Raw genomic sequence first — 26,186 nt, 5'->3', positions numbered from 1 at the left:
GATTGGTTGGAGCCCATATGGAAGCAGTATCAGGAAAAACAAGCTGTGCCTTCCTCAGTTGAGCTCCCAGGGTTCTGCATAAAGAAAAATGTCATTATGGGCTTTGTTAGAAGCTGTATTTAATAATTCCTTTAAAATTCTGTCTCAGAAATGTAAATGGCCTCTTTGTGGTGGTCAGTACATTATTGTCCCCAACTCTGCCTGATCATACAAATTAAAGCAACAGCAGTTTGCACCTCAAGGGGAAAGTGTCCCTTCCCTCCCCAGGCATAACCCTCATTCCCAATAAACTAAACATTTCCTCCTTGGAGAGCCCCCAGGCCTCCTTCACTCCCCAACTGCTGTGAAATGGTGGAGGCCCTTCCCTACTTTGCCCTGAGGCCCCACCATGGGAATGGTGTGAGGAAGGAAATTGCTGGAGCAGAGGCAGGAAGGGATGTGGCATTATCTCTTTCCCAGGGAATGAGATGCAACCACAGGGGAGTGGGGCAAAGGAGAAGGGAAATTCAGAAGTATCATTTCCTAGAGGTCTGGTGGGTGGGCCAGAGGGTTTTGCTTTGCCACTGACTTCATGTCACTTAACCCTACGCACACCGGGCGTCCAGCCCTTGAGAAGAGTGTCCAGGTATCGAGGTGAATGCTTCCGTGTTGGCCAGAGACGTCTGTGCTCACCATTGGCAGATCTAGTCTAGGACTCTGCTGATGATCTCATAACCATTGGCCTTTCTCCAGTTACTGCTTTTTCCCTTTTTAGAGACTTTCTTACAGCCAGAGCTTTATGATCCCTTTGGGATTTTCTGCATATTTATCCTTCAAATAGGGTCCTTCCCTATTCATTCACCCCAGTCTGTCCTTAGACATGGCCAAGGCATTATAGGTGAGGTATGAAATAAGCAGTCAGAACTTCCTGAAGGTATTATTCTACATATTACACATTAATTACAAATTAATCACAGAGAAGAGAATGTACCTTTACAAATGAGAGCTCTAGCAGTCACCACATTACCCAAGGGGCCACACTTAGCATCATGAGTCCTGGGCTGACCTGACACTATGTGTCCATTACTATGTGATGGTGCAGTAAGAAGTACCCTATCTCATCTACATGGCATATTTGGCATAGGAAAGAGACAAATCCTAAACGAGCAATATTCTGTAAAACAACCAACCTAGACTCAAAAGACTATCAAAGACCAGAAAACAAGCAAACAAAACAAAAGGCAGAAGACTGTTCTAGATTAAAGGAGGCTAAGGGAACCCCAGATGTGGTGCCTGATAGGAGGCAATGGAGAACAAATGTGAAGGCCGTTGGGGAGGCATTGAGGGAAATGTGAATATGAACTTTTAAGTTAGATTATGCCATTCTATCAATGTGAGATTTCTTGGGTATAATATAAGGTGTTGTTTATGTAGAAGAATGTCCTTAGGAGACACACACAAAGTATTTAGAGGTGAAGGAGCATGAATCACCCCCCCCCAAAAAAAGATAAGCAGATGTGGCAAAATGTTAATAATTGGTGCATCTAAGTGAAGAGTGTTTAGGTAATAGTCGTTCTCTGCTTTCAACTTTTCTGTCAGTTTGACATTTTTCAAACTGGAGAGTTGAGGGAAGTTTCTCAGTAGACCACACAGGTGTTCTTGTGCCATCACGTTCCATACCGCAGAAGCAGGAGTGCACGGGATGCTCGCATACCCTAAAGCTCACCCACCCACCTGGCAACGCAAGCCCTTTTGCATCTTCATACAGCATTTTTCTCTGCATTAAGTGTGTGAACCAAGCATTGCAGAGGCCTCACGTGCACCAAGGAATGGTGTGGGAAAGGACCCATTCTTTCCTAATGCTTGTCTAAATTTGACCCTCTCTGAAAGGTCTGAACTAGGCAGATTAATAAAAACAAACAACAATAAAAACAAAACAATTGCCTTCTGTGGCAAGGGGCGCAAGCCCACTGAGCTGGTTTCAGCAGAACAATAGACCAGTGGAGGACTGTTCTTCACAAAGAGGGGCATTAACTTTCTCTTGGCATATGATGCAAATAAACTACTGCCCAGCAGATCAGTTAGCTTGTCTCAGAGAAAAAGTCCATTTCAGTGTCACTTGAGAGTCCTTAACCCCAAGTTACTTGTCTCAAAAATAAATGACCTTTATCGCAAGAAGAGACCAGAAACTGTGCAGTTAGAGGACCCCTACTGCTCTGGGGAGAACTGACTGTGAATGAGTGTCTTCTATAGGAAGAGCTGTCCATTTAAATAGAACCAAGTCAGCTAGAATAGTCCTCCCAGCAACAGCTCAAAGGCCAAAGCAGGCAAAATAGACCTCTGTGCTTAACAGGTAGGAAAGGAAGAGTTGAAAAGGGCTTTCTATAATACAATGTTTTAGAAGCTTAGAATTCAGGGCTTTTGCAACCAGAATCATCAGGTATGTTTCATAGACATGCTATAAAGATGCAGAGCAGCGGAAATCAAATCAGACAAACTTACGTTCCCTTTACTTTTTTTTTTTAATTTATTTACTTATTTATTTATTTATATTTGGCTGCGTTGGGTCTTTGTTGCTGCACGTGCGCTTTCTCTAGTTGCAGTGAGTAGGGGCTACTCATTGCGGTGCGCGGGCTTCTCATTGCGGTGGCTTCTCTTGTTGTGGAGCACAGGCTCTAGACATGCGGGCTTCAGTAGTTGTGGCACGTGGGCTCAGTAGTTGTGGCTTACGGGCTCTAGAGCACAGGCTCAGTAGTTGTGGCACACGGGCTTAGTTGCTCTGCGGCATGTGGGATCTTCCCGGACCAGGGTGCGAACCTGTGTCCCCTGCAGGACACAGACGGCAGACGGATTCTTAACCACTGCGCCACCAGGGAAGTCCCTCCCTTTACTCTTGGATTGGCATAAGATCAATAAAACTGAGTAGCAGATCGTTTTCTATTTGTACAAAAACTGAAGCTGCTGCTATTTGCCAGCTTTTATTTCACCTTTTGCTGATAGATGCCTTTTTTTTTTTTGGCTGGCAGTGTATCAATGTCAATATTTCTGGTTTTCCACTTTGCTGAGTCCCGATGTCCCATAGAATACTGTCAGTACAATGCTGGGAAGCGAATGGGATTTAAGCTCTTTTCCTAATGTACCACTGGCTTCCAGTCCATTTCCTTGAGTCATCTTGCCTTAGGCCTTGCGGAGATTGCTTAGAGACTTACACAGGTGGGGAGTGAAATTGGCCCAGGGACTAGGGCTTTACATTTCATTCTTCGGGATTTCAGCTTAATCCAAAGAAGATCTGAAAGAGAATAGTGGTTTCAATCAGACAGCTCTCACTGAAGAATTTCATCATAAACTTTCTTCCCATTTCTCAGGAAGTACCATGCCAGTTCCAGACCCTTGTATGGCTCTGGAAAATAGTCCATGGCTAAGCTACAAATAAGTCCACTCCTGCCTTGTAAACAGATGACAAATACTAAGGAAACTGCATATCTCTGCCAAAGAATCTTTGTTCCAAATAATTTGCATGTTAGTGGTTAAGCAGGTTGTGAGAGAGAACGCGTAGACTTGAGCTGTATGTTGAAGTTCTAAGTAAAGGTCAGTAGTGTTTCCGTGCACATGTGTTGACCCTATCCTTGCTGGTCCAATTTTGGCGTTTCCTTTTCTTTCCTGTTGGTTCAAGTGCAGTGTTAAATCCTTCTGTTATAAGAGAAGATTCACTTGGATAAGTCCATTATCGAATCTTATTAGACATGTAGTGGTCACATACCATGGCAAGGCTTTGTACTATGCTGGGTGAGCCAAGAATGAGTAAGACATGGGCCCTGTGTACAGTAAGCTCCAGGACAACAGGGAAAATAAGAATATCCTCCCCAACCCCAAAATCAGCAGTGAAATTGGTGTGTGGAAGGGATCTCCAAAGGTTATCTGTCCTCAACTCTAGTATCAGCAAGATGGAGAAGACAGGCCGGGTGTCAGAAGCACTGAGTACTAGATCCAAGTCTCCCATGGTGAACTTGGGCAGATTTCTTAACCTTCTTAAATTTTAGTTAACTCATCTCTAAAATAAAGAGGTTGCATTAAACAGCCTCTCAGCTGCTCCCTGTTTTGTGTCCTAATAGTATTTGGTCACAGTTTTTTTGGATGATGATCTCCTCTACTAGATTTTCTCCTTGAAGCCAAAGATTATGCTTTATATATTTTTGTATCCCCAGTTCCAAGCACATTGTCTGGTGTACAGTAATTTCTGATTAATCTCTGTTAGATGAGTCCAATGAACGAATGACTCTAAATTCATTCCCAAACCTCAAATTCTATTCTGTGAGACAGCTGGGTGTCTGGGGCTGATTTTAAAGATTATGGGAAAGATGTTCCCACCTTTTCTTCACAACCAGTTGCTGTGTCCTGTCACCCTTTCTGTTTGTGTTTAAGAAGTTATTTTCCCAGCTCCTTTCCAGCACCTCTCATAAATAAACAGCAGGCTCCAGAGCATCACTGAGCATGGCCAGGTAAAGCAGTGCTTTTGCTACGAAACAAGTCATTTGGGTGAATCTGCGTCCATGCTCATGGGACTGGAGCAAAGAAAACATGTTACTTTAATATCTTTATAATAGACTCAACAGGATGGAGTTTATCATTTAGTTGCAGTGAATTTTGTTAAACTTACATTCTGGGGGCTAAAAGGCAGCATAATTTCTAGCAAATTATCATTGTAAACTTTGAATTCAGAAAGGAACAAGACAATGGTCATTTTGCCCTTTTTGTCCCTTTTACTTTTCTGAGATTCTGAATATTTTTTTGTGAGGTCTCCGTTGGTGTCTGGTATTGGGACACGTCATCGGGCTTGGTACGGTGGGAAGGGAATTGGGATAATTGCTGATTGATGGAGAACAGGACAGAAAGCACAAGAAAAAAAGCTTAGTAAGAGGCTCTTTCACAAGTGTGTTGTGCACTCAGCCATACCCTCTGATGGCACGGAAGCCAGCTGCTCAGAGTGAAGGCCGTGCTCCTCAGACAGGATTAGTCCTCACATCGAACTTGTGGTAGTAAGGTCAGAGTAGGAGGAGGCGGTTGAAATGTCATTGTTACATTGAAAGCATCTTGGCAGCAGTAGTCTGGACATGCCCGAGTATAACGTTCTGGATGCAGTCTGTGAGGGAGCACGTGCAGGGTGCCTTCCTGTGAACTGTGACCTCTAACAGGTGGGTGAAGGTTCTCCTGAATGTGGTTTCTGTGACACAGCTCATCCCACTTTAGAACCAAGACTGGAAAATCTGCGGCGGGGGGAGGGGTTGGGCTGTCAAAGCTGACTTCCTGGTAGTCCCTTGCCATTATGGCTTAGGATCCAGAACAAAGAGAAGTCAGTGTTGCTGTTGCTCTGATGCCTGAAACTGCACTGGTTCCTGCTGACAGCACAGAGGTCTCCAGGGGAATTCGGACCTTCCCCTTTCCCCGGTTTTCCAGTGTACACACCTGCTAAATGCCTGTGGGATGCCTCCCTCCTGGCAGTGCTGAGTTGCTCCCTCCTGGCCTAGCTGCACTTCTGAGAGGGGGAGCCATAGGCTGAGGCGCTCTCTGCAGTTTCCTTCACAGCAGAATAGAGACAGCCAGCAGCCACTGCCCAGAATCTGACTCTTTCCTGCCTGCCTCAGCTTTCCCGAAAGCCTGATTGATGAACTTTAACAGCAGAGATGGGTCCAAGGTCAGGGTAAATCCGCCTTCCTGAAAATTGCAATGGAATGATGCCAGGAGTATGCCACTAAAGCCCCATTTCAAGGTGGGGAGTGAGTGTGAGACCCCACATTCCAGGCTCCAGGAACCAGGTGCTGGTCTCTCAGTGATGACGAGCCTCCGCATGTTTTGGCTGCTACTATAAATGTGTCGTTCACTTGATTTAGCCTCAAATACAAGATGGGTAATTTTGCTTTTGAGGCCGTCAAAGTAGGAAATCATACACCGTGTTAATGATCCAATGCAAGCAGACATAGAAGCTTTCTCCTAAAGCATAATAGCACAGGTGACATTTTGCTGATATTCATTTAAAGGGGGATTATGACTTTTTTCTTTTTCTAGAACATTTTTCACTGCTATGCGGCAAAAATCATTTTCCCATAGACTTCTCGAAGTGACTTGTTGAAAAGATGGTATATTCTGGTAATACTGTCAGAGCTGTAGGCTGTAGGGGAGAGGTGGTGTACAGAGAGCCGTGGTGCTGCCCAGATAAGATGGGGAACCCTGGGTTGCAGAGAGCTGATGGGCAAATATAAGTGGAAATTCCTCCCTTTAGAATTTCCCAATTTAGAAGTGTTCTGAACACCTTTATTCTACAAAAATCTGATTCTCTGCCACTAATTGGTTCTGTGATCCAGGTGACATTGTTGAGTTTATCGAGTGTCCACTGTTTACAGAACTATATCCATGTGCTAGAGAGAGATTTGGAGACCCAGAACTTAAGTATCCACACGATATAGAGCCTGCAAAGGGAAAGTCATGTTTCTCCTCAACATCTTTGTTAGATTCCCCCAAAGCAGAACCTTAGGTAAGGCTCTGAGTGCAGGTGGTTTATCTGGGGAGGTGTCCCAAGAAGCAAGAGTTGAGGGGGTGGGAAAAGTGAGGCAGGGAAGGCAGAAAAGCCAATAGAAGAGTGCACGCATTTCCAAGGCCACGAGCCGTCAGGACTTCTGAGAAGCATTCAGTGTACCTCCCAGGACTGCCTATGTGAGGACAAGAGATTGGGCCATTTAGCCACCAGCTCCTGTCCGCCACAGCCACTCCACCAAGTGCTTCTGGCATGTAGGCAGGGTCAAAGGACACCCCGCGGCCAGAAATGGAAAACCTCCAGGTGTGTGGTTTTGGTGAGATGTTGTCCGCAGTGGCTCTGAGCTTCCTCAGAGCTGACCAGTGCGGCAGCAACTGAACGTAGAGCCCTCAAGCACCTGTTACGGAGAGGAGCAGTGCCGTAATGGGAAAAGAACAGGGGTGCGGTAGAATCACCAGCAGGAGGTATCTAGTTCAGAGATTGGGGGAAGGGTCTGGGAAAGCCTCCTGCAGGAAGCGGTTTCTAAGCTAAGGCAAGACCAGATGAATGGGAGGGGGACAGGGAGAGGTGAACTGCAGGTGTGGCTGGAGTGTAGGTTGCAAGGGGAGATGTGGCGAGAGAAGATCAGGAAGAACTCTGCGAGTGAAGGAGTTTAGACTTTATTGTAAGAGTAATTAGGGGTCAAGGAGGAGACGTTAACCAGAAAGATGTGATAAGCTTCATATTTTCAAAAATTCACTGTGAAGACAACATGTAGGATAGATGCCAGGATGGAGCAGGTGAGTGATGGTGGGACAAGACAAAAGTCAGGGAGACAAGTGAAGAGCCTGCTTAATCATCCAGGTGAGAATATAAAAATGAGAACCAGGACAGTGGCAGTGAAGCAGGTGAGAAGGGGAAGGATTTGAGCCATATTAAGTTTCTGCCTCCCCACTTACGCTCTGTTCCTGGTAAAATATAGTCTGTGTGTGTTGATGGAGAGATTGTTGTAGGGATTGTTATCCGGAAAAGAATTAGAAGATATGAATCGAAAGCTCTTACAGAGCTCTTTGGAAAATCCTTAAGCAAATTGGGAATAAAATAGCTGTCAGAAAATCTCTCAAGTAAATTCTCACGTTAGAAGTGAGACTGCACAGTGCACCACACTGAGGGTCAGAAAAGCCTTGTTTTGCCCTGGATCTGCATCTTCTATTGGTTTGACCTTTGTTGTATCATTTAACCTCTCTGCACTTTATTTGTCCAGCTCGAAATGAGGACAGTGACGCCTGCCCAGCCTCGTCTGAGTTGATCTTAAGCTGACAGCCTGTAGTAGGGTATGACCACAGCAGGGAAGCTAATGAGAGTGTCGAGGGCCATTGTTCAGCCCCAAGAGTCTCGTGTTCAGTGTGGACACGCCTGTCGGCTCATTCCAGGGCAGAGGTAGTGAGCCATCCCTCACTGGCACTGTGCTGCAGGAAGGTGGGATTTCAGAATGGTTGGTGAGACACAAGATCATCTTGAAGTTCCTCCTCCAACTCTGAGACTCAGTGGTCCTCTTTCACGGGCACTAGGGAGAGTAAGATGAGAAATGGCTATGAAACACTTGGATAATTAGCCTTCTAGGCAAGTGAGAGGTATTATTGTTGATGTTATCAGTAGGCCTTGTGATATTAGCTCAGAGAGTTTTTAAATGTTTTAACCCTCTTGCATATCCCAGTAAAGCAGAAAATGACTTGTAGTTTCCTGTATGCTGGTATATAACTTGTTTTACTTTCTAAAGAGACCAAAAGCCATGTTCCTTCCATACTTCCTTCCCCTAGTACCACCTTCTTACTAGCTGCATTCTGTCTTGCTTATTTTATCTCATACATTTAACATTGACTGGAAACATTTGACCTGCCAGGACTTGAACTTGGGCATATGGGGTTTCTCCCACCGTCCACGACAGCATAACCAGCAAGTAGAGCACAGGCTGTACATTCCCTGCTTTCAGGATGAGGAATGTTCTCCACCTCCTGGGAAAAACCAGGGTCCTGACTCACAGGAGTTGAAAGGAAACTGATCTTAGAGTCTTTTTAAGATACTGTAACTCTTGCTCATCAGTGTTGGGATCTGGTTCTCTTTCTCTTGAAAGGATTCCCTGGGGCTTTAGTGCACAGATGATGACAGTGATTCAGGATGGATAACATTTATTGCACCTTTGCTCTGTGCCAGCTGCTGTTTTAAGCACTTTATATAGAGGATACACTACAGCCCTGTGAGTAAGCATTCGCTTTGTAGATTAGGAAACCAAGGCAGATGTAGTTAAATACCTAGCCTAAAGTCACATGGTTCGAGCTGGACTATGAAACAAGGCATGTGATTGTAAAACCGTGTCTGAATCATGCTGCACTTCTCCCTCCTTGCGAACAGAGACCTGTCTGTCATACAGAGCAGACAGAGGTCTTCAGGATTTCCTATCCCCAGGTCGTTAGAGTGGTCAGAGGTATTGAGCAGGAAAAGTGCATTAGAATTCTGGTCTCCTTACTGTGCTCTCCACACCAGACAGGAAGTACCCTGGATGCAAACATGGCTCCCATTAAGATAAATAGCTTGAATCTAGGGAGGCCCGTGCCAATCAGAAAAACCATTAATCAAGAGATTAGAGTTTTTACCTGCTACATGTTTCATGTTTTTGCTTTCCCTAGGTTAAAAAGATCAAGTGGCATGAGCAGCCTTTTGGGGAAACTAGGAGCCAAGAAGCAGAAGTTGAGCACGCTAGAGAAGTCCAAGCTGGACTGGGAGAGCTTCAAGGAGGAGGAGGGCATTGGCGAAGAACTAGCCACCCACAACCGAGGGAAGGAGGGGTAAGAAGTAGTGCCTTCTACTCTCTCAGAATCCTCAGAACCCTGCGATCGTTCATTGCACACGTGCTACCCAATTTAAGTAGGCAGGAGCTTTTCATGGTAAAACAGAAAACATGAGTTCTTTGGTTTGTTGTTGAAGCTCTGTTCTAATGTGGAAAGGTCCTGTCGGTGAGGAAAACATTGGTGTGGGAGGGCACGTGAGCAGCACTTCTCTCGGGGAGAGGCACGTCTGCCAAGCTGAATTTGCTGAATTGCAGCTGCCATGAACTGTAAGTCACCTCGTTTGTTCATGTGGTCAGATCTGGCTCACCGTATCAGCCTCGGCCTCATCTGAATTATTTGGCCTTCTGAGAAGCCAGACAAGCTCAGTGCATCAAACGCAGAGTCAACAGGGCGCCTAGATGTTGTCGGGTATTGTGGGATTTTTTTTGTCCGTGTCATTATGGCCCGGGGTGGGGCTTCACCTTTGACTTCAACCTATGTGACACACCAGCCCTCAGACAGCATCCGGGCCATCACGTGCACCCTCTTCCTCTTCACTTTGGAATACAAAGAGGATGTCCATAAACTGTGTACAGGAATGTCCTGAGAGAAATGGTGTTCACTGAGTACTTAGGAACCTCAGAAGGAGCCAAGAACAAAGTTACTACAGAAGTGGGTCCATGGCTCAAGGTCCACACTCCCTGCCCCTAACAGTGAAAGGAAGTGTGCGTGGCCCATCAGACAGCCCTGGTGCTCCCCATGCCTGCCCCTCTCCAGCAGGGGCTCTCCCTGCAGTCGCCGTGCATCCCTGAGGCTCAGCTCCTTCACCAGTAAAACTGAGATAATAATACCACCCTGAGGGTGGTTGTGAGGCTCTCGTGAGACAAAACATGTGATATATGTATCATGCATATATGTATATAGCACAGGCAGACCTCAGAGATATTGCGGGTTTGTTCCAGACCACCGCAATGAAGCAAATATCGCAGTAAAGTGAGTCATGCGAATTTCTTGGTTTCCCAGTGCATATAAAAGTTATGTTTATACGATACTGTAGTCTATTAAGGATGCAAGCATTATATCTAAAACACAATGTACAAGCCTTAATTAAAAAATACTTTATTGCTAAAAAATGCTGACAATCATCTGACAACACAAGATTGCCACAGTCCTTCAATTTGTTAAAAAACACAGTATCTGCAAAGTGCACTAAAGTGGAGCGCAATAAGAAAGGCATAAAGCCCTGTCCACAAAAGCCCTTTGCAGAGCGCCTGTCACTGTCACTTAAAGGTGTGTATTAAGTGGTAGTCATTCAGGTTATTTATAAGCTAAATTATAATAAAGACAAGTGAGGGATTTGTTTGGGGGGTCATTTTTCTAGATTAGGTTTCACGAGTATTTGAATGAACATAGAAGCTGATCAGTATATTAAAAAAAAAAATGTCTTTAATGACTTTATGAGCTTGTTTAACTACCAGACTTCTAAGTCCATCTGTCAAAGATGGTTTGCCACAGGACAGAGGTAGAAGTACCGTAGCCATCTGGGGAAGGGCCCACAAGAAAGCACAAGCAGGAGTCAGTGTTACCTGCAGAAGGCCTCTGATGCATGCCCTGAACCTCCCCACTCTGACTCAGCTCTAGTAACTCAGCCCCGCCGCTTCTCCATGTTTGCCTGGTGATCTCAGGCAGCAGAGGAGCTGCCAGTGTGTGCCACACTTTACTGCTTCTCTGAGGATTGATTATATGGGTTAGACAGTGTTCGTTCTGTTAATAGAGGTCTTATAAAAGTAAGGAGTGGTGCTGTTGACGATAAGGGAGAGATAAGAAAATGTAGGCTGGAAGAGAAAACAAGATTAAAAAGGACATCTGCCCAATGAGGACTTTTCAGGCAATGGAAAGTCACATAACTGGGTTAGGGAACAACTAATAGCATACAACTTTTAAGCTCTTTGCTTTTCCCTCTGTCTCTGAGCCTTTTCCGCCTGGCCAGATGATTCCACGGATCTGATTGTATTTTTCCAGTGCAGATCTGATGACTTCTGTGCTCTGCCTTTGGCTCTTCTCACCTGCCCTCTCTAGTGCCCACCCCATACCTCCACTCACTGCCTTTCCTAGCTCCTGGCAGATAAAAGGGCCCAACCCCTAGTCCAGGGAAGGAACTATTGCTCTGGTTCTTACCTTGGCTAAGCATGAGAATCTTCTGGGGGTTTTTTCAGAGTTACATGACAAGGGCACGCCTGTGCACCGCTGAATCGAGTCACAGATATCTGTGTGGTGTGTATATGTATACACACACACACACAAAACACACAATGGAATATTACTCAGCCATAAAAAAGAATGAAATTTTGCCGTTTGCAACAACATGGATGGACTTGGAGGGTATATGCTTAGTGAAATAAGTCAGAGAAAGACAAATACTATATGATATCACTTACATGTGGAATCTAAAAAATACAACAAACGAGTGAATAAAGCAAAAAAGAACTTACAGATACAGAGAACAAACTTAGTGGTTACCAATGGGGAGAAGGAAAGGAGAAGGGGCAAGATAGGGGTAGGGGATTAAGAGGTACAAACTACTATGTATAAAACAAATAAGCTATATGGGAATATAGCCAGTATTTTATAACTATGGAGTATAACCTTTAAAAATCGTGAATTACTTGGGAATTCTCTGGCGGTCCAGTGGTTAGGAACTCCGCACTTCCATTGCAGGGGGCATGGGTTCACTTCTTGGTCAGGGAACTAAGATCCCACAAGCTGTGCGGCTGGGCCAAAAAAAAAAAAATTACGAATTACTACATTGTACACCTGAAACTGATATAATGTTGTACAGCAACTATACCTCAAGTTTTAAAAAAAGAGTCACAGATACCTGTATCTTTAAATCACTCCTCAGGTGCTTCTCATGCACAGCCTGGATTGAGACTCACTAGACCACAGCAACTAAATTCTAGAAATGAGAGCAAGACAGTCAGCTGCTGGGTGAGCCTATCCAGCACGTATGTAACTTAGAGAGCTGACTTCAAAACAGGGACTGTCGAGAAGGGCAAGAAGATTTCTACTGAGAAGTGTGCCCAGTACCACAGTGTCAGAGGGTGGGAAGCACAAGCCAAACCTGAAAGGTCTGTTTGGTCAGGCCCCCAGATTCTCTTACACAGATGCCAACGAGAGCAAAGGCCGCCTGGGGAGAGTCTGCTCTGAGGGAATATGTGGAGAATCCCAAGAAGTATTACCATGGAACAAAAGTGATCTCTGCTGAAACTAAGGGGGAAAGGTCCTATTTGATAACATCTCAAAAAAGCTACTTATGAGTAATGATTGGCCTCTACCATATTTATTATGAGACTGTGACATTTTTTACAGATGCCATATTTAAATTGTTCTCCTATAGGAGAATCCAGATCATGGATAGTGATAAAAAATATTCCTGTAATATAGTCCTGATTAAAATAAGATGGAATTGAGGTTGAAAGATTATGTTATGCTTTTTGTGTTTTGATAGTAATTCTACTTCAGTAAGTGCTATCCCATCTTTTCCCTTGTAAAGCTTTAATAGAATTTGAAGCTACATTGGTCAATATTGGATTATTATTGTCCAATTTTTAAATTTTATTTATTTATTTATGGCTGCGTTGGGTCTTCGTTGCTGTGCGCGGGCTTTCTCTAGTTGCGATGAGCGGGGGCTACTCTTCATTGCGGTGCGTGGTCTTCTCATTGCGGTGGCTTCTCTTGTTGCGGAGCACGGGCTCTAGGCACGTGGGCTTCAGTAGTTGCAGTATGTGGGCTCAGTAGTTGCAGCACGCGGGCCCTAGAACATGCGGGCTTCAGTAGTTGTGGCACACAGGCTCAGTAGTTGTGGTGCACGGGCTTAGTTGCTCCACGGCACGTGGGATCTTCCCAGACCAGGGCTGCATTAGCAGGCGGATTCTTAACCACTGCGCCACCAGGGAAGCCCTACTGTCCAATTTTTTAAAAGCAATTTTGCTGTCTGAAAATATTCACATAAAGAAGCAAAGCACCTTGAGAAACAGCAGTCACAGGACCAGATCTGCAAGGAATTTAGACAATGGAAATATCAGAGACAGGTTTTAATACAATTATACCTACTGTATTTAAAGAAGTAGACAAACTTGAAAATATTTGCAAGAAGAAGAAACTATAAATAGTGGCCTAAAAGACCCAAACAAAATTTCTAGAAATGAAAAATTTAATAACCATAATTAAAAATGAGAGGGATAGGTTTAATAGTAGTTAGACCAGCAGAAAAGAGAAATACATGCACGGAAAAGAGCCAGAAGAAATCATCCAGAATATTGTTCAGAGAGACAAAAAGACAAAAAATATGGAAGAGGGAAGTTAAGCCTCCTGGAGGACAGTGTGGGAAGAGATGAGAGACACCTCTTTACAGACTTTTCAAAACTCAAAGATCCCAAGATAAATAAAATAGAAATCCACACTGCAGAGTGAAGTTGCAGGAAACCAGTGACAAAGAGAAAAATCTTAAGAGCAGCCAGAAAAAAGATTTCTTTGAAAGGAGGGGCAGTTAGACTGACAGGTAGCTTCTCAATTAACAGTACTTTTCATAACATCCCCAAATTGGAAACAATTCCGATGTCTATTTGTAATAGACAAATAAAGTGTGATGTGTTCACACACTGGGATACTCTTTACCAATTGGAATGAACATGGGTAAATTTCAGTAACATAATAACACAAAGAAGTTCATGCAGTATGGTTCCATGTATTATATTTATTTGTTTTAATTCCATTTATATGAAGGTCAAAAATGGGCAAAAACAATGTGTCCGTTAGGTCAATCTGTGAAGAAGCAAGCCACAAAAGAACGCACACAGTATGATGTCTATTTTTGTCGAGTTCACAGTTAGGCCGTCACCAGGTCAAGGAGCCGAATGCTGCCAGCCTTCAGGAGGCACGTTCATAACTTTCACCCAACACCCGCACCGAGCACCCAAGCCCAGCCAGGTGTGAGCCTGCCCACATTTCCACTTGCCTTTCAAGTTTCTGTTCCTCTGACATTACCACCTAGTTGTGCCTAACTGCGAGTCATTGTAAAGCAGGCTCTCCCAGTACAGCCCGGACTTCTCCAGGGTGCTCATCTTCCGCTTCTTGGCTTGCCGTGCAATGATTCGTCTGCCTTGCCCAGTTTATACTCTGCGTGTGCGCGTGTTTGTTATATTTTACGGTGAACTGAAGTGCGACTGAATTCAAACCTGGCTCTTCTACCAGCCTGCCATGTGCTCTAGCCCCAGTTTCTTCATCTGTGAAGTAGAAACTCTTCAGTATACTCCCAGGTTTATAATGGGAATTAAATAAGTAGGGGAAATGTCTGGCATGTTTATAGATAGGATTCCCCCCCACCCCAGCTCTCCGCCCCCTCTTCTTTCTCCTGTCTGCCATTACTGACCACGCCAAGCTTAGGGCCTTACTGGAAGGCTGGGTGCTTTATTCCTCTAAATCCCTTCCTGGTGTATTCCTGCCAAGCCTTCAGGAACACTTCCCACAACTGTGGCCAGCACAGCTTGGGGGCATCTCCTCTCTGTCTCCCAGGCTGGCCTCTCTTCCTCCTCTGGGCTTTTAAAGTAGGGAAGTCCCAGGGCTGAGTGATGGGCAGCCGTCGTTCCTCATATTCTCTCCCCCAGGAAAGCTAATTCCATGGCTTAAGTACTATTTTCTGCTGACGACTCCCAAAAAAGCTCTCCCCTGCCTGACCATCCCACTGAGCTGCAGACTCCCCGTAGCAGCTGTTTAGTTGACACCTCCATTTGCATGTCCAAGACATTACATCAAACTTAACATCCAAAACCAAATACAGATATCCCCCACTTTTCAAAAGCTTGCTTTACACCACTTTGCTTTTGCGAAAGACCTCTACATTTTCTCCCTAACTGAAAGAAATCTGAAGAGGGTTTTCGTTTTCACCCAAAGGCAATTGCTTCTTCACTTCGCGCCATTTCAGCTAAGAGAGGTGTTATAGGGACGCTCTACTTTCAGATAGCTTGAGATACCTCTGCTTGCTTTCTTTCCATAAACAGACTCCTTCCTCAGACCTCTCAGAAAATGGCACCATCACCGTCCACCCAGCTGATGAAAGAAAGCCTAGCAGCATCCTCTTTCCACTCGGTCCTGAAAGTCCAGTAGACAGTTCCGTCATGAAGTATTTTAGTCCATCCTTCTGTCCATCCCAGCTGCCTGCAGTCCGGTACAAGCCACAGGCATCTGCTCTGCTCCCTGCTTCTGTATCTGTACCTTTCCTCCATTCTTCTCTACATCACAGCCAAAATGGTTCTTTGAAAGTACAAACCATTTTTCCTCTCTTCCCTGCTGTTTAAGTAGCATTTAAAATGAGTGTTCACCTCCTTACCCTGGCGTTTCCAGGCCTCCCTGAGCCGTCCCCTGCCCACCTCTGACCCTCTTCACCCCTGCTCACGGCAGCCCAGCCTCCGCACTGCTCCTCCAGATCCTCCTCCACGGTGGGCTCTTGTTTTGTCACTCAGATGCCACTCTTCACTCTCTCAGAGTAGCCCCACCTTAGGAACCCTCCATCACATCACCCTCTTTGACCTTCTTCATCACACTTATTGTCAGTTGATACACGTTGTCGTGTTTTGTTTCATGTATGGTAAGCCCCGAAGGCAGGGTCTGGTTCACCACCCCGCCACCAGTGGGGTGCTAGAAGAGCACCTGTCCCAGAGCAGGCGCTGAGCCATTGCACTGCCTAAATGCACATCCCACTAGCTGTCAGGCAGCCATGGCTTTGTTTTGGAACCTAGTAGGATTGGAACTAACCACCCAGAAAGGAAGGGCATGACAAGTCAGAATGACATCTCCACCTAGGCATCATTTTCAGACAGCAAAGTTGGTTAAAATGCCTGTACCAAAGAGGTCAGCTGCACAGCAAAGAATCGCTGCTTTTCCTCCGAGCCGTGGACTCCAGGGCACAGTCCAGCATTTCAGGATCAGTGTCACCAGTCAGCACTCAGGGCCTTTAACATTGCTTCCCTCTATTCCTATAACCGATCGCACTAGGTTCCCTGGCAGTGTTCACCATCAGCAGCGCATCTCTCCAACACTGCTGAGGTAGAGGCCAGCAGGTTTGGGGGGAGGGATCAACGCAGAGAAAATGAGAGGAATACGGGCTTGGTCTCGGCTGCTGCTGGCAATCAAATTGAAGGTCATGGAGCTCGATGATTGGAGACTAGGTGTGTTTGTGATTTGGAGAGGCATGAAGGAGAGAGAAAATAATTTTCTTTCTCCAAAGAATCTATCTCCATGACCCCCAAGAGTCACTCTTTCAGAACGAGCACAATCTTGAGGTGAGATGGGAGGAAAGCAGTGGACAAGAAAATTAAAATCACCACCCTTTCACTTTGGCCCTCGAGGTGTTTGCGAGTCACCCTCTTGCACAGGGCTTGTGTGATGTTGAGCAGATTGCTTCTTTCACTTGCACTCCTCAGGGCAAAGAAGTGCACCTCTTAGTACTTCCGTCACAGAGCTTTATTCCAGCCTCCGAGGGCCTGCGCCGCCTGTTGCTTTCTGGTGTTGGTCCACTTTCCTTCTCAGGTTTACGCTGCACAGAACGCCTGCTGGCTCTGCTGGCAGCATAGTGATGGCGCAGCCCTGAAACATCCTCCGTTATGTGCCTGCTTCGGATTTCCCTGCACCTCACTGTGCTCTTTCTTTTCCTGACCAGTGGGCAGGACCCTCTCGTGGGCGGATGTGACTGTGTGGCGGAGCTTTTGGGGATCAGCACACTCACCTGCCCCACAGAACTCTGCCTTCTTGTGGGGGTGGATGGGTGTCCTTTCACTTGCAGCCTGGTTTCCCAGAAGTAGGTACCAACATGTTCTCTGGAAGCATTTTCTACCCTTCTCGTCCTCTTCTTCTATTTTTCCTTCTCTCCACATTGGCCTAGATCTCAAGAAAATTGGTGGCAGAAAAGTAATTTGGGTTGCGGGATCAAAAAGATGACCGAGCCTATTGTGTCTAACCTGGTTCTGAAAGGGAAAGCTTAGAAAATCCCTTAGGTTTTGGTGCTATTAGCATATTTTATTAATGACAGTGAAGAGCTGCAGCCTCTTAAATGGGCCACATAAGGCAGTAGTGGTGGGAAGGGATGGTCCCCTCTGCCCTTCCCAGTAGACTGGGCTGAATCAGTCTGGGTCCCCAGGAGTGCTGGGCACAGACCAGAAAAGAAGCCTTGCGCGTGTCAGCTGGTGGTCCTCTTCTGGGACTGCAACCCGCTTAAGGTGCCTGAGAACTTTCTGAGGCTCAGTTTAAATAGGTCGTCCGCTCGGGCCGCCTTGGAGGAGGCAGCCTTCCCCACAAGCCCTTCCTCTTTCTGGGGCATTTGGTCTCTTGGTCCCTGTTCCAGCTGTCCCAGTTTCTGAGGCTTTATAGTGACACAGTCAGGTCACAAATGGGAGGCAAGAACCGCACAACACTCATAGCCATTTTTGGTTTTATTGTTTACAAAGTACTTCTCACAGTTGTACTGTCAGAGGGGTGTTGTAATTTTTTTCCTGTTTTACAGAGAAGAAAAATAAAGTATCTTGCCCACAGTCACACACATAGTAAATGTCAGAGCCACCCTCATCCTTGGCACCTTTTCTGTCTTGAGGGTGGGAGGAGGATGTCGAGTAGAAGTGTTGTTCCTGGTCAGCTCTTGGCCGCAAACCAAAGCCATCAAAGGATCCTGTTAGCAGCTGCAGATGCTGTGAATGGGGGAATGAAGTCGCCAAACCTGCCTTGATGGCCTTTGTCTGGGTTGCCCTTGAGAATTGCATTCTGCATATGTGCCCCTCTTTGCTGCCTGAGGCGTTCCCTAAACCTGAACTCTGCCTGCACCTGCTTGTTTAGCACCCAGCCTGGCTTCGCTCTTGATAGTCTCAAGGTCAGCTGGACCCGGCACCGGCACTGCTTCCGGGAACCTGCAAGGCATTATTCATGCTCAGTGAGCATCTTAATTTAAGTATCACTTCCTCTTCTTTAAAGGAAAGTCAAGAAGAAAGACCACAAATGCTCAAAGCCACATACTTCCTCTTCTTTCCGCCCCCAGGCCCGCTCTCTCAGGTATCCCTGGGTAATGGCTCTCTTGAAACATGCCCTAAAGTCTTCTTGAACCAGGGCTCCCGCATTTCTTCTGTGGGAACTTCGAGAGAGGCAGTTAAAGCATACCGCTGTCAAAACCCTGATCCCCATTGTGATACTCACCCAGGGCCTGTGGGCTGGGGTGGGGAGGGGTGGCGGTTGTAGTGTGACAAAGCCCGTCGTCGATTTCGGTTAACAGTCCCCACTGGGGAGTCATGGGTCCCTTGGTGGTAGACAGAAGATGAATTTGTTCTGTCATGTGTCTACTTACCGGCCACAGTCTCTCCTGCTTTCACACTTTATCAAAAGGGGTCCACAGTGTCTGTGGCTTCCCCATCTGCCGGGGAATCTGAAATTGAAATTTAACCAGGCATCCTGTATTTCACTTGCTAAATTTGATGACCTGACCTTGAGGGCTTTTGTCAGGCCTACAAGCAGGCCCTGCCCTTGTGTTTCCAGCTATGCTGGCCCCTCCTGGGCGATTTTGACACGACAGCTGAGTTCCTGATCCCAGACCAGGTGGTAGTTACTAGTTGCTGGTAACGTGCGTCAAGAGAGCTGACTGTTCCCCTTGGATTGATTGTCCTCAGAGCCCTGACAGAAGCTGGCTTCCCGAAATGACGGTGACAGCTCTGCCATTTTATTGAGCACCTGCTCTGTGCTAGGCATAACATGTACACTATTTCATTTAATCCCCACAACAGCCCTTCAGAGTAGGAATGATTAAGGATGATTACCTTTTTTGGGGAGGGGGGCAAATTAGGAAACAGAATTAGCAAGGTTACGTGGCTTACCCAGAGACACAGCCAGCAAGCCGCAGGGTCGGGATTCAAGCTGAGAGCTGCCACCCTGTCCGTAGTGAGGTGTAGGGTTAGTGGCCGCAGGCCTGGCTGGAGAGCGGATGGGCCGGGCTGGGTTGCTCCTCACAGGGTGCTGTGGGCAGGCAAGTGAGGCCCTGAACTCAGCAAAGGAACACAGGGTCCTGAACCTGGTAACGTTCTCACCCTAAACGTAATGACCTTGTAATGACAGATGCACATGTTCCACAGTGCAACAAAGGAAAGATTAGTGCAGAGATTCAATTCTGCCTCCCATTTTCAGTGGCAGTTTTGCTCTCTCAACAGATTAATTAGCAGCAGAGATCCCCTCCCCCCAGGCAAGCGGCAGCACAGTTCATGGCCAGAAGGTGCACGAAAATGCAGCTGTGTCTCACTCAGCGGCCAGCCTGCTCCTCGCAGTGCCTGCTGCTTCAGCCCTGTGCTTCCTTCCCACCCTGCCTGGGGGCCCGGCGGAAGCCTTGTCTGCTGAGCCTGGCCAAGATGAGGCGCAAACCACCAGCTTTTAGGGGACCCTGTGTGTGAGCCGTGGATGGCAGAGGTGCTTGACCTCGTTCCCTTGGAGGAATTTAAGGAAAGGCCTCTTCTGTCGTCCTCGCAGAAGCACCCTGGCTGCATCTGGGTGGACACAAGGAGAGGTGGGAAGGGTGAGGGGAAGGAAGGAGCTGCAGGCAGGTAAATACCTTCGACGGTGAGCGCTCTGCACACCTCAGCCCGCTTCACCTTCCCTGCAGCCCCAGGAGGTAGTTCTTACTGGGTTTCTTCCATTTGCAGAGGCACCTTTTCCCAAATTTTGATGCATATGTGCAGGGAACATAGCTTTCCCTCCCCACCGACTCAGCGCACTGCCAAGGCGGTGGTGTCACTATTTTGCTGCTGAGAAAAACGATGCTCCTTGACCAGCATGGTCCGCTAATGGATAACCAGGCCAGGCTCTGAACCTGGGCTTGAGGGAGCCCCTGTTCTTTCCTTAAAACCTGGTTACAAAATTGCAACATTTTCTTGCCTTCAGCCTCTAATGTACTTCCCCTTGATAAGTTGTTGGTTTCTCTTTTTCATTCTCTATTCACTCACATTTGAACCAGAAACATCCTTGTTTAGACTAAATGGGAGTGGTCTGGATGTTCCTGAAATAGTCGTGTTGTCCACTGTGGGCACCACCTGTGGTCATCCGTTTGTGTTTGCTGTAACCCGATGATCCCACAGGCCAAGTGGACCCCTTCACACCGGGGTGAGGGGTGCGGGGGGACAGGAAAGGACAGTGCAGGGGAGGCATTTTCTTTTACTGCATCTGCTGACAGATATCTTCATTTTCTTCCAGGTACATTGAACGGAAAGCTTTTCTAGACCGAGTGGATCACAGGCAGTTTGAAATCGAGCGAGATCTCAGGCTGAGCAAAATGAAACCCTGATGTGATGAGGAACCTACAGCAGCTTAATCCTGTTTACAACGTGAGCTTTTTGTGCGTCTTTGAAATGTTTCCCATGTTTTCCATTGACTGTTTCCCAGCAAGGTCTTTTTTTCTACATTGAATTTCTGTCTTTGTATCTTGATCTCATGTGATTTCATTCATTTTACTTTTAATAGTTTGTCTTTTAAAAAATAAAAATAAAAAAGTACAGGTTGGTCCTGTGAGAGGCCGGTGAAGATGACAGCACTCACCTTTCCTTTGTTCTGCTATGAAGTCCACCAGGCCAAGCCAGCACCTCTCAGGCCTGTCCTGGCCGCCGTGGTGGAGAGAGTGACCAGCCTGCACGCACGTGAGCCCCCAGAGGCTGTAGGGCTCTCTCTGAAGAGGCTCGCCAGTGTTGGTGGAACACAAAGTCCCCGGGCAGCTCTGTTCTCAGTTCCACTCCTGCTTCTCTCCTGATCTCTTTTCTCTCCTGAATGGGATTCCTATTTGCTGGTATAATGTGAGGCTGAAAATAAGGATATATATACGATTGCTGCATTAGGGATTTTTCTTTTCCTTCAGCCATTTTCCTGTTCTCAAAGTCAACTTCACGTGCGCTCTCACCTCAGTAATTCTTTAATTTTTGGTTTGTCAAAGAAGGCTCCAAAGGACTTTTTTTTTTTTTTAACTCTTTAGGAAAATTTAAATTCCAAACTTCATATTAATAAAGCAGTAAACACCACATCCTGCCCCTGTGGGCGGGCGGTGGGGATGTCCTGAGTAACACGGACAGGTTTGGGGGTAGGTAGGGTTCCAAAGACTGGAATTCAGAATCCTGCCTGGACATCTGCCAGCTCTGTGACCTTGAGCACAGTTCAGCTTTCTGAACCTTCATTTTCTGGTCTGTAAGTGGCCTGAGTAATACCAGAACCTCACAGGGTCGAGATGAGCCAGTGACATGTGCAGGGAACACGCATAGGTCTCCCCCTCCAGTCCTCTAATATGTGGGCAGAACCTCATGCAACCAAGACCTGATTGTCAGCCCTGCACGGCTGTGAGGTTATGACCCTCACTACTCACTGAGGCCAGGCTGGGTGGTCGGGCTGACTGAGCTGTGTGCATCTTCAATTGAGAATCATCTTTTCCGTCAGAGTCTTCTTTGAACCGTAGCCCATAGTTTTTAAGAACAGGTGGATAATATTTTATCTAGCTCTTCACGTCCACACTTAGTGAAAACTAATCTGCCTGACTCCCAAGGGAAGTGACATCTCTTAATCTAGGAGTCGGGAATTGCCAAGGAAAATGTTTGCAGGAAGTGGGGGCCTGAGTCAGCGCTGGGAGGCAGCTCAGTAGCCCTTTGCCAGGCACGGTGCGCCTCCCTTGTCCGTGGCATGGATGACTGAGGAGGGCAGCCAAGGATACTTCCTGCTGGTCTGTGGAGTCCAGAGAATCCCTGAGAGATGAGTTTCCTGGCCTTGCTCTTGCCATCAGTCTTTGTCTTCTTGTCCCAGATAAACGCATCAGATTTCCAGAGCATCTGTTACCTTCCCGTTACTGAAAAAAAACTGCCCTAAAACAGCATACGGTCAAAGAATAAAAATAGCCTTCTGTATGTATTCTGTTCACCTATTTCCCAAGGAACGCAGTCCTCTAATTAGGAACTCTGCGTGAGGTCCCCAGGGGAGAAGGGCCGCATTAAGAACTAAGTCTTGAGGGAGCCGTGCACCATTGGAGCTGAGGAGGGGAACTGCACTAAGAACCCAGGGCCCGATTTCATGAGAACTGACAGGTCCAGCAGGCCAGCTGGTAGCTGGCCCTGCAGAAGGATGCAGAAAACCTCCCTAGAAAAGAGTGGCGTGATGGTGCTGCTGGTAGCCAGGCACGGACCAGGAAGGCCAGGTGACAGGGCTCTCCAGGTGCTGTGCTGCCTCTTGGCCTCAGCAGGACAGAGAAGGTGTGTGCGGCGTGGCTCTCTGGAGTGCGGTCTTCTTCTGGTATTTGGTATCAGTCTTTAGCCAGAACTGGAATTGCTCAGGCATGTTGGGTAAGAGTCCATGACTCTTTTTTTTTTTTTTAATTACCAAAAAACCAATAAACAAATAGGAATTGGTGTAAGATGGTGGACTCCTGGGGAAGGATTCAGAAGCTCTTAGCTTCATCAATAAATGATGCAGTGGTGCCATGTGCCTGGTGCTTCCTCACAAGTTATCTGACCAGAAGAGGAAACTTGCCTGAGATCAGACTGTGAAACTGCCAGCGATCACACCTGTGTCTTATGCCTAGAGGGCAGAAGGCGGAGGGCCCTGCAGGCAAGATGAAACAGCCTCTCTGGATCCCAGCTCCTAGTTGGAGGATTCACGTTGGAAAGGAAAGATTTGAGTGCAAGGGGACAGAGCAGCCAAAGATGAAGAGATGCTTCCAGTTGAGAAGAGTAGCAGCTGGCACACGCCGGTGCCAGAAGCTTGTGTCAGAAGTACACCAGCGGCTTGGGCACGCTGGCTTCAGCTTCCAGTCGTCTGTGCCCTGGGGCGGCATCTGAACCTCTCTTTGGGGAAGAGTGTGCTGCCTCCCCTAGACACCCTCAGGCCCTGGGCAGACAAGCCGGTGGGGAGGCCTAAGCCCTGCCCCGGAACCAAGTTCCTGTGCTACACGGTGTAGGCAGTGTTGTCCTCTCCTCTTTGGGATGCTGCCTGGTTTCAGCGAGTGAGGGGAGGAGGGGCTGGTGTCCAGGTGACAGTACCTTGGAGAGTCGAGGCATCCCAAATGCCATCCCACTGCACCTCCTTCCCTGGGCACACAGGTGTACCCAGGGTTCCTGCTTCAGGCTTTCCTGCAAAGTCTTTTCTTTTTTTCTGCAGCTTTTTTTTCATGCCCTCTTAAGGCAACTTAGATCCAACAGGACCACCAGATACAATCTTTGTGCACACGAAGTTGACCACAGAGGGAAAGTGGGCTGTGGAAGTCTGGAAGATTCCACCCTGGTTCCCTGCAGCCTGGAATTGCCCAGTCCACAGAGACTCTCCTTTCCAGGGCCCCTCTCCATGGTCTGCCGGTGAGCTTTCATTGTTGTACCCTCAGAAAGCTGATGGTGTAGACAGATCTACGCTCAAGTAAGGGACAAGGTGGCTGTGTCAGGGAGGGAAGGGAGAAATGTAACATGAGGAGAACGCTGTCAACATCGGACAGTGGGTTTGGCGTCCTGCCTCTAACCTTAGATTGTAGCCCTGCCATCCGGGTTGAGTCCCTCCCTCTGTGTCTCAGATGCCTTGTCTTCAAAAGGTTTCTGAGAATGCTTAATAACCCTGCTCTGCCTACCTCACAGCATTTTATTAAATGAAATACATTATCCAGGTGTTAAGTTACTCTAATTAAATTTCACACTAAAGGCTCCCAGCTCCCCAAGACAGCCAGGCTTCTGTGAGTATAAATTAGCACCGCCTTGAAGAACACTTTGGCGATATCTCATGAATCTGGAGCTGCGCTCGGCCTGTGACACAGCAGCTCTGCTCTTGGCTTGACATCCTAGAGAAGCACCAGCATGTGCCCAGGAGGCAGGCTCATCAGTGACAGTAAAAACCTGGAAACCACCCAGTGCCCATCAGGAGAAGGGGCCAGTTGTGAAATAGCCACACAGTGGAATACAGTACCGCAGTGAAACGACTGGGCCAGGGCTACATGCCTCAGCACAGATGAACCTCTTAAGCAGCATTGATGCAAAACACCTAGCGTACAATCCCAGTTATACAAATTCAAAAGCATGCGAACATAGAGGTGATGGTTGCCCAACATTGTGAATGCACTAAATGCCACTGAATTGTACACTTTAAAATGGTTAATTTTATGTTACATGAATTTCACCTCAATAAAATTTTTAAAACATGAGATATTGTCCTTTGACTCAGAATAATATATATACTATATAATTATATATATTCCTATATTCATTCAATATAAATATATATAAACAAATGGGTGATAAACACTAAATTCAGCATAGTGGTTACCTCTCATGGGATTGGGAAGGTTATACAATAAAAGATAACAGAGGAGCTTCGTTTAATGATGTGGGTTTATATCTTCAGTTGGGAGTTGGGGACACAGATATTTCTTATATTATTCATTATACCTTTCTACCCTATTTATCTGTAATATTTCAAGATAAATTTTTTTGAAAGAAAGACAAGCCCACATTTAAATTTGCATCACCTCTGTCAGTCTCCTTAGGGAGAGAGAGCCAAGGGATGGGCAGTTCAGGGATGGAGGGTTGCCATGGTGATGAGCTTGCTGGGTGTCGAGGAGCTTTTTCTGCCTCCTTTTCTGGGCCAGCAGGCATTCCAGAATGATCCCTCCAAGCCGCTTTTGGGACATTCTCCAGGAGGTGAGTGATTCACATAGGTGAACTACCACATGCCCCACCCGCCCCGCCCCAGCTCCCCTTTCTCTGAAAAGCAGGTTGGGTGGCGGGGGGAGCTGAGGGGTCTGTACCAGGCCATGTGCCCCATCCCAGCACAGCTGATGGTGTGATTCCTGCCGATCAGCCTTCCCCTTGCCCACAAGGCTGCACAGGTGCACACAAACAGGCCATATGTTAGAAAGATGCTACCGCAGGCCTTGACTTGTTAGATGCAAACAAATGGTTCCTGACCTGGATAAATGAGCTTGAAATTTAAAGACACCAAAATGAATTACAGTCAATGTCTTGAGTTTTCTAGTGGAAGTTATGGAGCTGCCTGTTTTCAAACTCTGCCCAGCATCCTGAGCTCACCCCCGGGCCCTGGGCCCTGGGCCACAGCTGTGACATGAGGCCGCTGTGGAGGTGTGGCCAGCTCCTCAGGGTGCGGAGGAGTGTTGCTGGGCCTCTGCTGGGAGGGAGGGAGCTATCCTCTGACTAGCCCCACTAATCTCTGGTAATGATGTAATGCCTTACTTCTTCCAGTTAACACCTCTACATTAATAACCGAAGCCTGCCCGAGTTTGAGGCACCCTGACTGACAAATAAGAGACTTCTTTTTAAAAATAAATTTATTTATTTGCTTATTTATTTTTGGCTGTGATGGGTCTTCGTTGCTGCACTTGGGCTTTCTCTACTTTCGGTCCGTGGGCTTCTCACTGCAGTGGCTTCTCTTGTTGCAGAGCACGGGCTCTAGGCATGCAGGCTTCAGTAGTTGTGGCACGCGGGCTCAGTAGTTGTGGCTCGCAGGCTCTAGAATGCAGGTTCAGTAGTTGTGGCTCACGGGCTTGGTTGCTCTACGGCATGTGGGATCTTCCCGGACCAGGGCTCAAATCCGTGTACCCTGCACTTGCAGGCGGATTCTTAACCACTGCGCCACCAGGGAAGTCCCTGGGAGACATTTTTTAAGTCTGGAAGCTCTTTGGGTGCCTGAGGTTGCATCTGTGGCAGGGTGGACCCTCTCTGTCCCAGACACCTCATCAGATTGCCTCATCTTTGCTGTTGTCTCTAGCTGGACCTCACAGTTCTGTTTCAGCCCTGCCATTGAGCTCCATTACAGGGCCTTTGAATTTGAGG

General features: G+C 47.0%; 2 protein-coding genes across 6 annotated transcripts in view; both read left to right on the top strand.

The window, feature by feature from the left end:
• Nucleotides 1–24,541, top strand: part of CFDP1 (craniofacial development protein 1) — a 143,721-nt gene extending 119,180 nt beyond the window's left edge. The window contains exons 6-9 of one of the 5 annotated variants that reach the window (XR_014257006.1): nucleotides 9,175–9,333; nucleotides 20,587–20,717; nucleotides 23,518–23,711; nucleotides 24,046–24,541. Coding sequence is in view for 4 of the 5 variants with exons in the window: in XM_082439214.1 (XP_082295340.1) it covers nucleotides 9,175–9,333; nucleotides 20,587–20,677 (250 nt within the window). In the remaining variant the exon portion in view is untranslated. Of the gene's footprint in view, nucleotides 1–9,174; nucleotides 9,334–20,586; nucleotides 22,254–23,517 lie in introns of those variants that run through there. The other 4 variants (XM_082439214.1, XM_082439213.1, XM_082439212.1 and 1 more) reach the window with 4 other exon arrangements.
• Nucleotides 20,599–26,186, top strand: part of BCAR1 (BCAR1 scaffold protein, Cas family member) — a 52,688-nt gene continuing 47,100 nt past the window's right edge. Inside the window, exon 1 of the mRNA XM_082439002.1 lies at nucleotides 20,599–20,717. Within this exon, the coding sequence (XP_082295128.1) occupies nucleotides 20,682–20,717 (36 nt within the window). The 5' untranslated portion in view covers nucleotides 20,599–20,681. The remainder of the gene's footprint in view (nucleotides 20,718–26,186) is intronic.

This window comes from Balaenoptera physalus (genome assembly GCF_965194825.1).
Source record: "Balaenoptera physalus genome assembly, chromosome: 19".
NCBI classification, from domain to species: domain Eukaryota; kingdom Metazoa; phylum Chordata; class Mammalia; order Artiodactyla; family Balaenopteridae; genus Balaenoptera; species Balaenoptera physalus.
This window is presented reverse-complemented; position numbering and strand designations above follow the sequence as displayed.